Raw genomic sequence first — 12,876 nt, 5'->3', positions numbered from 1 at the left:
ATAATTTTGGTCAATTTTTTATAAAAATTCGATCATTTAAACTGTAATTATGCCACACCACCACCATGGAGAACGGGGCGCTGTTGAACGCTAGTTCCAGACCAACGCTCAGGAGAACAGGGTGAAACGAGAGGCTAACATGGAGTATGAATACAAAAGGACAATGACACGGCCAAAATAAGCGATCATGAGATGCAACACAACACCGAGCTGACCCACTAAAACAGGGGTCTCAAACTCGCGGCCCGCGGGCCAACTGCGGCCCTCGGGACGATAATTTGCGGCCCCCGTCTTAATGTGGAAGATTAATGTTCGTGCGGCCCGCAAGATTGATATGAATGACACTTGTTGTGTTCAGAGCTGAATGAACCAATCACGGTGAGGTATACGGCTCTGGAGGGCGGGACATCGGCCGGGCTGTCCAGTGCCTCGCTCACTCACTCATTCATTCCTCAATCAGCTGGGCGGAGGAGAAGCCGTGAAGCCGATCACTCCGCTCGGCGCGCACACTCATCCACTGCTCTCAGCATAGAACTGAATGAGGCCCTATGATCCGTGATCTAGCCTGTGTCAGTATCTGTACCCATCTCCGCGAGTGAAACTGAAACTTAACAGTAAGTGCGTTAACATGACACTTGAGAAATTCGGAGAACTGCCGTAATCCAATACGATCGGAGAGCGAAAGTGCGCATGCGCCACAGACCCGCGCGACTGAAAGTTAATGTTCAACCCGAGGCTCATTCCAAGTGGAAACACATATTACGGAGCCCCAGAGATGTCTCTTTCAAAGCCTGCCGTGAAGAGAAAGGTCGGTGATGAGCACAGACAGTTTCAAGAAAAGTGGGGAGTGCAATATTTCTTTGTTGAACACAGGGGCACCCCGACGTGCCTCATTTGCACTGAAAAAGTTGCGGTGCACAAGGAATACAATTTGAAACGTCATTATACTACGAGACATGCTGAGGAGTACGAAAAATACCAGGGAGATGAGAGAGCCAACCAGGTTGCCAGTCTTAAAACACGTCTTCTGAGGCAACAGGATTTCTTCAAGAAGGCTACCAAAGACAGTAATGCAGCAGTCGAAGCTAGCTACGCCGTTTGTGAGTTGATTGCTAAAGCAGGAAAGCCATTCACAGAAGGTGAATTTATCAAAAAGTGCATATTACAGGCTGCACATATTGTCTGTCCAGAAAAGGAAAGTCAGTTCAACCACATCAGCCTTTCTGCCAACACCGTGGCAGAGCGCATTTCTCACCTGTCAAGTGACATTTATCATACCTGTCAACCTCTGCTGATAACTGCCCTTATAAATGATTATGATTCCCCTTACAAACCCCCAAAAAACCTTACAAACACCGTACGACTCGTACGGTGTTTGTAAGGTTTTTGGGGGGTTTGTAAAGGGAATCATAATCATTTATAAGGGCAGTTATCGGCAGAGGTTGACAGGTATGATTTATGATCAACTGTGTGAGAAAGCACAATGTTTCAGTGTATATTCAGTGGCTCTTGATGAGACCACAGACATCACAGACACTGCCAGCTCGCAATATATGTCCGTGGTGTTGATGACAATTTTGAAGTAATGGAGGAGTTGCTCACAGTAATTCCAATGCATGGCCAGACCACCGCTAAGGAAATATTTCACCAGCTGTGTGATGCCATTGAGAATGCCGGTTTGCCATGGAAGAGCTTTGTTGGAATAAAAACCAATGGAGCCCCATCAATGACCGGGAGGAAGAATGGACTGGTAGCACTTGTTCAAAAAAACTGGAAGAGGAGGGTGTGGAGGAGGCCATAGCTCTGCACTGAATTATCCATCAGCAGGCCCTTTGCAGCAGATGCCTGAAGTTTGACAATGTGATGTCTGTCGTTGTGAAATGCATCAACCAAATCAGATCCAGGAGCTTAAAGCACAGAAGGTTCCGTGCTTTTTTAGAGGAAATGGAGTCAGAATATGGGTGCTCTACTTCACTGAGGTACGTTGGCTCAGCAGGAGAAACGTATTGAAGAGATTTTTTGAGTTGAGAGCAGAAGTAAAAGACTTCATGGAGATAGACGGGGTTGCTGTTCCTGTGCTAAGTGATCCCAAATGGCTCTTGGACTTGGCTTTTCTTGTTGATATCACACATGAGCTTAATGTACTGAACAAGAAGCTACAAGGCCAGGGGCAACTTGTCAGTGCTGCCGATGACAACGTGAGAGCATTCTGCAATAAACTTGTGTTATGGAAAGCCCAGCTCTCTCAGACAAACCTTTGCCATTTCCCAGCATGCAAGGCTCTCGTGGATGCAGGCACACCATTCAGTGGTGAGAAGTATGTTGAGGCCATTTCGAAGCTACAGGAGGAATTTGATCACAGATTTGCAGACTTCAAGACACACAAAGCCACATTTCAAATTTTTGCGGACCCCTTCTCCTTTGATGTGCAAGATGCCCCTCCTGAGCTTCAAATGGAGCTCATTGACCTGCAGTGCAACTCTGCACTCAAAGCCAAGTTCAGGGAGGTGAGTGGAGAAGCAGACAAGCTTGGGCAATTTTTGAGAGTGTTGACCCCCAGCTTCCCTGAACTTTCCCGAAGGTTCAAGCGGACCATGTGCCTTTTTGGGAGCACATACTTGTGTGAGAAGCTCTTCTCCACCTTGAACTTCAATAAGTCCAAGTACAGGTCCAGACTTACTGATGAGCATCTTCAAGCTCTACTGAGGGTCTCCACTGCTTCCTCCTTCAAGCCAAATGTGACTGTGAGAAGAAGCGCTGCCAGGTCTCTAGCAGCAAGGAGTAGGCAAGAGAAGCCGTGTTCAGAATATTTCATGTTCAATGTTCCATTCAAGTTCAGAAAGTTAAAGGTTAAAGAGCTGTTAATACAGACATTTGAAACGGAATAAAAATAATTCATTTTCTCTATTTACCCAGCCAGTGTATAACTACTGTATGCTCATTATTATTATTTTATTTTTGTATTACTGATTGATTATTTTTTTTATTCATCTTTAAGTTAATTTATTTAATTCATTATTTTTTGTTAAAAAAATAAAGATATTTGATAACGTTGGAATGTTTTATCAGCGCTTTTCTTGTGGAAATCCTGATGCGGCCCAGTCTCACCCAGACTCGGCCTCCAGCGGCCCCCAGGTGAATTGAGTTTGAGACCCCTGCACTAAAAGATCCTGATTTTTTTTTCTTTTTTTCTGTGCAAAGAGCAGCTTTATTGAGATGTCCTTAAGCCACTGTCTTCATTTGAGGACAACCTTTAATATTTTTCTTACATTATATCAAGATGTTTTCGCATTTTATGTAAATGTTCTGAAAACGTTACAAAAATCAAAAACTTGTTATCTTGGGTTAAGATGGGTTAAGTTTATCCAACTTTTTCATTTTATTTTTTGTAAATGGCCATGTGTGTAGGTAAATGTACTCTGCTTCTTTTTGTGAGTCTGAAAATATACTGCTTGCCAAAGGTGATGATTTCTTCAGTTGATTATTTTATTTATTTCATATTGCACAGCAACTTTTGGTTTTAACCCAAATTTATAAAATAAAGATGCCTATCAAATTTTCTGCAGGTTTTATTCTTAGTTTTTCATAGTGTAAGGAGGGAGTTATCTTATCTTTATTGCATAACAGAACAATAAAAATACTTTTTAAAATCATCATATTTCATATTATCTTCTTTTAAAGTAAGGTAACAGTTACTTTCAAATTTGAATAAGGAGGAGAGTAATTTATATACTTGTTCATAGATGTTTGAAGTTTCAAATTTGAAACAAAAAAGATGTGATAGTTCTTGTGATAATTATCGATATCGGCTGATACTTTTTTTTCTTATCGTGATAACAATTTTTGTCATATCACCCAGCTCTAGTTGAAACTCTGTTGGTCGGGCTGTCCCTGGAATTAATTTCATTTTCCTTGTTACAATGACAATAAAATTATCCAGTTAATTCCATTCCATTCCATCAAAAAGCATATATTAAAATCTGATTAATTTTACTGGTACACATTTAGCGACCTAATGCCTTGATGTTTCAGTTACAATATCATTGTCAACAATCTTTCCATAAATCCAAAAGATCGGACAGTTTGATTAAAATGTGATATTTTCAGGGCGAGATTGTCTAGCCCTAGTTCAATCATATTTAAAATTCCAATACACACATGAAGTTGCATATTACGCAAACCTTTCTTGAAAGATTTTATCCTCTGTTTCAAGCTATGTAGTAAGAGCCTAAAATTGGTAACCAAAGATTATCTTGAATCTTGAAATTCTAATTCTAAACAAGTAGACCTAATTTTAAAAGGTTAACTTACACATTATGACGCTAAATTAAAACTGCCTTGTATCCCTAATTTGAAAACAAAACTCTCCTTTGAAACATGAAACTTTGAGTACCAGGATGTTGACGGGCTGGTTCAGTGGCCCTTTAGCAACGATGTACTCGATGCCTGTCTCATAGACATCCATTGGACGACGGTACTTGAAGATGGAGCCCGCCACATGGAAGTTCTGAGGGGTGTCCAGTTTGTAGGCTCCATTGAAGAAGAAGTTCCCCGCCTGGTCGGTCATGGCTGCAAAGACGAATAATGTTTGACATTTTGCTTGGCTTTATTGTGAGAGAAAAAATCTCAATATGGCCAAACGCTGACCGAGAACATCCGCTGCCTTCTTACTCTCGATGACTTGGATGTCCCATGATCCTTCTGGAATTTGTGTGATGAAAACATAGCCTGGAAATCGGAAAGGAGACTACATTTTATGAATTAGGTGGTGGCTGTGAGGACTGGGGAGGGGTGGTGCTGAGCACTGAGTCGCGGCATGTAGTTGGTAGGTTTAAAATCCAAACGATAGGAAAATGTGGTTGGCAGTGCGGGGAATTAAAGTGGCACAATGTATGACTAAGGGTTAGAAATTGCAAATTAGACTCTTAAACATGGTTTTGGATTTATGGTAGCTTTACAAACACGGGTAAGATGATGAAACAAAAGCCTAGTGGTTCGCAGTACCTAGTGTTTTAAAGTACTTATAGGTTGTTAAAATAGTATTTAATGTTAGGGTTTGTGTCACGTCTTGTTAGAGTGTTGGGTGGAAGTGTGCATGTGTGTGCGTTTGTATGTGTGTGTGTGCGTGTGTGTGTGTGTGTGTGTGTGTGTGTGTGTGTGTGTGTGTGTGTGTGTGTGTGTGTGCTTTTCGCCTCTTGTGTCCCTCTGGGCTTCCCTTCCTCTTGTAACCAGTTGCTCGTGATTTTGTAATCAACCCCGGTCTGTGTATTTAAACCCTGTGTGTTTGTGAGTCATTGTCAGATCATCTCCTTTGTTTTGTTTCATGCCACGTTGCCAGGCCATGCTCCGTGTTCCATGTTCCTTGTTTCCCCATGTCTTCCATGTCAGGTTTGACTTTCTTATTTATTTCTAGTAAATTGTGTATATTGTGGAATGAGAACTAATTAATCAAGTATGCGTAGACCTGTGCACACACACCAGAGTCATGTTGACCTGCGAAGAGAACGTCCTAGAACGGTAGGTTTCTGCCAAAACAATGACGGTAAAGGGTAGATCTTTCATGATAATGTCCTATAAAAGACGCGAGGTTGGCAAATAAAGATTTGGGTCTCGCCCTGTCTAAACCAGAACCTGCCTGAGCGTGCAGTCTGTTCGAATCTCAATAATTGGCATCATGAGAAGCGTTGAATGCTGGTTGCGCCGCGCGCACGTCGTATTGCGGGTCAATGCCCTTAAAAAGGTAGGATTTCTTACCATTTGATTGGCCATATGGTGTGTGTGTGTGTGTGTGTGTGGCTTCAATGCTGTTGTTCTTAACTTCCCAGGCGAAAAGGACCTGTGTTGAAAAAAGATAGGAGGTGAGGACCCACTCGCACGGAGAAGAAAATCTGTGGGTGATAGGTTCATCAATGAATATACTTTAATATAAGGAAGACATCGGAACGCATATCCAGTTTTTCTTGCAAGAGAGAATCGATCCTGACTCGCCTTCGTCCCAGATCATTCTAAAGAATTGAATCCTCTCCTGCCCATTTAATTACATTACAGTCAAAACAATTAAGGTTATCTATTCAAAATACTTAAGGTCAGGAATCAAAACAATTGCATAAGAATTAAAACAAGCAAGCATCCATTCAAAACACAGGAATCAAAACAATTGCGAGTCTTTTCGAAGGGTGAACAGTATCGCCACCTGGCCTGGAATCCAAGTCAAAACAATTAAGAGTCCTTCCCGGATCTTCATTGTGAACTTGCGACTGGGTGAGAAGTCAAGGTTTCAAAACAATTTTGATAAGTCCAACTTGATAGAGACCTTTCCCTTTGTTTATCAGGGTTGCAAGCAGATGTACTAAAGTGACCCTTTTTAGTGTCAATAAGCTGAGTTAAACAAACCATTTCCAATATGTGATAATGTATAAACCTAAAGAAAGCGAAGTAGATATATAATAAACCCAACAGTGCGTTTTATCAAAAAATGGCTAGAGTCTAGCAGGTAAACAGCTGATTGGAATCTCACTGGAAAAAGGAAGAATTTTTTTAGAGCATTTTTAGGGCGGCTGTTATCCCGAGCTGTTTGCCTCATGGGAATCTCGAGTGCTTTTGGACCGGAAGCTAATGAAAAAGTGTTAAATGGTATCCTATCATATGCTTAGGACTGTGTAGAAAAAGTGTGAAAAACGGGTTGTTAGAACTCCTTGTGGAAAAATGTTGTTGTCTGACTAGTCACTTCTGGAACGGTAAAGACAAAATTGAGCTAGTTTGTAACAAGAAATAGTACAATGAGAGTTAAAGCATTTGTGTTCGATATTCTGGTGCGAATTTGGTAAGGAAAGGGAATTAAGGGTTGTGGTGTTTTCCATGTGTGTGCTGTAAATTATGTAGAGCAGTGTTGAAATCTCTGCAAGAGTTGTGAGGTGTTTCCATTCCGAGAGTGATTTGATTGTCGAGGAGGCCAGCAAAGAGTGTATGAGCGGGTGTGGCAACACACCCCTCCCTTCACAGAAGTGTTAGGCTGAGGAGAGGAGTGTGCATTTTTTATTTTTACTGTGACCTTTGCATTCTTTTGAACTGTATTGCTCGCTTGAGGAGAATTTAGATTAACTCTGTTTGTGTACAACCAACATTGACTAAAACGTTTGAATTGAAATCATTTTGTCCCAACGGTTCACTATTCGGTTTGATATAAACTTGCAGTCTGCGTTTGATCTTGATTTAGTGACATTAAACGAAGCTAGTTGATTTTGTCTATTAACAAACCTAACATTTATTGTATTTATTGGTCTTTTGAGCGTGGGAGTCAATATGCCGAAGGACCCAGAGCCTGAGACATCTGGTGAAGACCATCGCCACATCACCTAAGACCCTTTTAAAGGGCTGGACTGCGGCTCCGCACCTGGGTACCAAATGTTGATGACTTATTCAAAAGAATTGAAGTCATCTCTGGCGAGTCCATGTGAATGTGTCCATTTGTGAGTGTATGATTGTGTTGCGTGTGTTGCTGGCCAGCTTAATAAAATGAGAAAAAGGTAAACCTGCAGATAAAAGTAAATTTGGTACAAAAGATAAAATATATTGATAAAGGTAGTTATAAAGAGACAAAAAGAAAACTGGTGGTTTTAGAGAAAAGAGTAAGACATCTCATTTCGGATGTCCGAATTGGTTATCAGTGCACTCGAACTCGTATGTCACAGTCCCGTGTCTTCATGTTTTTCTTTTTCTGTCTCTAAGTATTCTAACAGCTGTGATTTATGTGTATGTGATGTGTGTTTATTGTTGCTATCAAACTGGGCCAGGATTTTTTCCGTCTATCATCGTTGTTGTTATTTCTCTTTTTATCATGCTTAAGCCTGTGCGTTATTGGATTGGATAACTTTGGATAACTTTATTCATCCCGTATTCGGGAAATTTCGTTGTCACAGTAGCAAGAGGGTGAGGATGCAGAAATATAGAGAAGTATAAAAATTGCTAGACGAAGGAGTTAAATGTATGACGGTGCCGTGCATTGTCATAATCTTTGGGATAAAGTAGGACTTGCAGTGAATCTAAAGCTCACAGTTAGCGGCTCAAAATAAAAGCAAATCAATTTGATGATTTCAAAGGGCTCCTAGGAGTAAGCGAAACCTAAATTGGATTTTTCACCTATTTAATGATAAAACTAGCTTTCAGTGATAAAATGTTTATTAATATTGTGTTGAATGGGCGTTTTATTAAAAAAATACTTTAACATTGGTAATTAAGTGGTTAAAGATAAAAGGAAGAGAATATTGACAATATGATTGCATATTGGAAACAATCTGGGAGTCTTTTTATCAAACACTAAAATTTAGCATTGGGACATGCTTAGTGAAAGGTTATTTTTCTCTAATCTGCTTATTGTTGAGTTTAATTGTGATAACAGCAAGCTACAGAATGTGGCTCCTATCTTACGTAAACAGTGCCTCCTTGGTAGGGGTGACACGAGTCGGTTGCAGGATGAAGTCAGCCAGTGGTTTCGCTGTCCTTGGGAAGGTTAACAATATGGGGGTGATTTGAAAATTACATCCTCAATTTTAAGAAGTTTTAGGGTTTCAATGATATCAAACATGAAACAACAATGCAGAAACGGGATACATTCAAACAATTACGTAGATAGTAGCTTGCTGGTTTGGATAAATTATTTATATTATTTAGAATTATTTAATTACTTAGAATAGACATAATTTCCCTAGGCTACGGAGTGTTTTCAGTGCACGGAAGACATTCCCGGTCCTTTCCTGGGTGGGCTTTGCCATGCATCATATTGATGACTATTAGAATATTTAAGGATTGCATAAGCATTGAACAATTGATGTCAACTAGATGGTGTTGCTTACCATTGCCTTAAAAGCATAAAAATTGGGAGAAGTTAGACTTAAAACTTTCAGACATGGCATTGCAATTACAGTGTCTAATCAGCTAAATGTAAAAATGTGAGTAGAAATGTAACGAGTGACAAGGACAACCTTAAAAAGTGGGGAATTGACAATACTCCAAGATCCAAAACCACCAACTAAAAAGTAGATTATTATTCTAGATTACCTAGGGAATGTGGCTCCCATTTCAAAACCAATTTGAGGGGATTTGGAAATTAGATCTATTTTGCACTAGACGCTCGAAATTTAGCAGGCCTTCATGGCATAAAACACGTGCTTGCTAGCGTATGGTCAAGACTGGCACTTCCAAATTATGAAATATTAACCTCTGAGTAACACAAAATTCTTTATGAACATGGGTCACATAAGGATTAATGGATTGGAAAAAACTCACACACGACACAATATATTGACCGCTACTAAAATTTTAGAAGCAGAGCTATTACCACCTCATTTCTATGCACAAACAGCTAAACTGATAACATTAAGAGAGGTGTATAATTTAAAAACAAGGATGTAAAAATTCATACAAACGTTATGTCTGTTTGTGCGTGTTTGCTGGTGGGGGGAGCCATGTTGCCGTTCATGGGGATGTCCTTCTCCATTTGTGATAAAAATTTGCATCACTTGACTATTGAATCCCGGGTGGATTACAACATTATCATGTTTGGAGTGTGCATGGTGTCCTTGAGAATTTGTGGGTTTTCTACGGGTTCTCCAGTTTCCTCCCACAAACCAGAATTTGCATGCTAGGATGGTTGGACACTCCAAAGTACCCCTTGTTGTGAGTGTGAGCGTGAATGGTTGTCCATCTTCTCATGTTTTTGATTGGCTGGCCACCGAGATATAATCAATTGATCGAATATGAAGGTGAAAAAGATTTGGAAATTTGGAATTGATCTCTGAAATTGCCAAAAAGCCCTTTTCAGGGATAGCAGCGACAGATCAGGGCAGAGATATTTTATAAAATGAAAGTTAAATGAAATGCAGCAGCAAAGTCCAAATTTGAAACAAGGTGTGGATAAACAAATGCTGCTCTGCAAAATGGGGATTGTGGAAGCACTGGGGGAAAAGCCAATTTGGTAGATAAGCTTTCTTGGGTGTGAAGGAAAGGTAATGGATTGGACAATGCAGAAGTAACAGGGAAATAGAAATAACCTGCACCAGGCTGAGAAGACTGAATCTGCAATAGGTAAAACACTTGGTGTAAAGAAATCAACTGTGGGAGCAATTATTAGAAAATGGAAGACAATATGTACAAGATCACTGATAATCTCCCTCAATCTGGGGCTCAATGCAATATCTCACCCCATGGTGTCAAAATGATAACAAGAACAGTGAGAAAAATCCCAGAACCACACGGGGGACCTAGTGAATGACCTACAGAGAGCTGGGACCACAGTAACAAAGGCTACTATCAGTAACACAATGCGCTCCCAGGGACACAAATCCTGCACTGCCAGACGTTTCCCACTGCTGAAGCCAGTACACATCCATGCCCGTCTGTGGTTTGCTAGAGAGCATTTGGATGACCCAGAAGACGACTGGGAAAATGTGTTATGGTCAGATGAAACCGAAATATATTTTTTGGGTAGAAACACACGTTCTCGTGTTTGGAGGAGAAAGAATACTGAATTGCATCCGAAGAACACCATACACACTGTGGAGCATTGGGGTGGGAACATCATGCTGTGGGGCTTTTTTTCTGCAAAGGGACCAGGACGACTGATCGGTGTAAACGAAAGAATGAATGGGGCCATGTATCGAGAGATTTTGAGTGAAAATCTACTTCCATCAGCAAGGACATTGAAGATGAGATGTGGCTGGGTCTTTCAGCATGACAATGATCCCAAACACACAGCCAGGGCAGCAAAGGAGTGGCTTCGTAAGAAGCATTTCAAGGTCCTGGAGTGGCCTAGACAGACTCCAGATCTCAACCCCATAGAAAATCTGTGGAGGGAGTTGAAAGTCTGTGTTGCCCAACGACAGCTCCAAAACATCACTGCTCTAGAGGAGATCTGCATGGAGGAATGGGCCAAAATACCAGCAACACTGTGTGAAAAGCTTATGATGATACATAACAAAGTATTGAGATTAACTTTTGGTATTGACCAAATACTTATTTTCCACCATGATTTGCAAATAAATTCATTAAAAATCAAAAAATGTGATTTTCTGGGTTTTTTTTCACATTCTGTCTCTCATGGTTGAGGTTTACTCATGTTGACGATTACAGGTCTCTCTAATCTTTTCAAGTAGGATAACTTGCACAATTGGTGGTTGACTAAATACTTATTTGCCCCACTGTAGAACCGCTTCAATTCAAAATTTAAGTCCACAGGAGCAAGCTAATAGGGGAGACAACAGTGGGAGCAAAACAAAGATGGGGGCCGGCACGACCCCTGCCCCCGCGGGGCCAGACGCTCCACAGCCAGACATGGCCAACAACATGTCAGAAAGAAGCGACTTCCAGCATTAACAAAAGACATTCACAACTAAAAGACCATAATGACGAGTCTGACTTCGAATTTCCCGACGAAAATGACGAACTTCACGAGGTTAGAGAAAAATTTCCCACCGCAGAGATTTACCCCTCCCACCCCTCTTTTAGTCGACAGCAACCTGACAGGGAATGAAAGACGACGCAGGCAGGCAAACAAATGACCTCCGGCGAAGCTAGAAAGCAGATGGCAAGCGCCTACCAGCCTTCGTCTGATCAAATTCAAACTGGATCCCGGACTGGAGTTAGAATTAAGAGCCCGACGAGATACACTCCAACTCTGGGAAACTACCCTATGAACCCAAGTCAGCAAGGTGGATTAATCTACCAAGAAATAACGTTAAAAGATCTTGAATTTTTACAGAAACGGCTACCAGGATTGGTGGCTGGTGGAGAAATGTGGATCCAGGCGCTAAAGAAACTGACAGACGGCATGAGCCTGGCGTGTGATGACATAGTGAGGCTGATCCGTGCATGTTGTATTTCGGTCTGATAAAATTCTGTCTCGTCCTGGTTTAAATAACATTGAATCTGAAATTCTGTTTGTCCTTTTGCTACTCCAGTGTTCACTCTCATTCGCGACATGTTTCCATCCTCCACACCAACGGTGCCAAAGCTCCCTGATTTCACAACTCTTATGGATCCCAGTTCTCACCTCGACCAATGCACAAGTGTTTGGACAGAGAAAACAGGGTTTCACCCCTCCCGGGATCAGGCGGCGAGGGTGATTTGTCGCATTGCATTATTAGAGACACAGCCAGAGGAAGTTAGAGAAAAACTAAAAGATGACCCTGACCTATTAGAAGAAGGGGATGGTTATTTTAATCATCACGTAACTCATCATTTAAAACTCTTTATTGACAGACACCACAAATCATCGGATGAGCTGAACGATATGAAGGAACAACTTCTGAAGTTGCAATTAGCACAGGGCCGGAAAATAGCATCAGACATAAAACAGGGAGGAAAGAAAAACAAAAGGGGTGAAACAGATAGTCAGATGTTGATGGCACAAGCACAGAGGAGGGGTCAAGGCAGGAATCATAGAAGGGGTTCCTCCAATGGGGGCAGGGGAACCGCCCGTCAACCTCCACCAGACCAAGCATGTTTCAATATGGTCAATATGGACATTGGTATTGACAATGTACGACTCCTCCACAGAGACAACAGCAGCAACTGACAGTGGATGCCCAAGGGGTTCTGCCTCAGAGAGGAAGCTACGGACAGCCACGTGGCAGGGGAGGATGTGGCCGACACCATGGCAACAACAACAGCAATCATCTGGCCAATTCTACTCTGACGAGAATTGGACTGATTATCAATAGGAGTGCCCTGGGTCTAGGGATAGAGGTAAGGCAGAACCTGTTATCGTGGTGAAGGTGGACAAAATGGACATTCACATGTTGGTAGACACAGGTGCCACATATTCCTCTGTGTCTAAACAATCAGGGAAGACGACCACCTTAATGGGCTTTACGGGTGCCC

At 41.5% G+C, this 12,876-nt stretch overlaps 1 protein-coding gene across 24 annotated transcripts in view; it reads right to left on the bottom strand.

Annotated features, from left to right (window-relative positions):
* The window catches only part of ttc16 (tetratricopeptide repeat domain 16), a 118,386-nt gene that overhangs the window by 52,602 nt on the left and 52,908 nt on the right, over positions 1-12,876 (bottom strand). For all 24 annotated transcript variants that reach the window (XM_077600097.1, XM_077600109.1, XM_077600110.1 and 21 more), the window contains 2 exons: positions 4,648-4,728; positions 4,394-4,569 (listed from right to left, as the gene is read on the bottom strand). In XM_077600097.1, the coding sequence (XP_077456223.1) occupies positions 4,394-4,569; positions 4,648-4,728 (257 nt within the window). The remainder of the gene's footprint in view (positions 1-4,393; positions 4,570-4,647; positions 4,729-12,876) is intronic.

This window comes from Stigmatopora argus, chromosome 5 (genome assembly GCF_051989625.1).
Source record: "Stigmatopora argus isolate UIUO_Sarg chromosome 5, RoL_Sarg_1.0, whole genome shotgun sequence".
NCBI classification, from domain to species: domain Eukaryota; kingdom Metazoa; phylum Chordata; class Actinopteri; order Syngnathiformes; family Syngnathidae; genus Stigmatopora; species Stigmatopora argus.
This window is presented reverse-complemented; position numbering and strand designations above follow the sequence as displayed.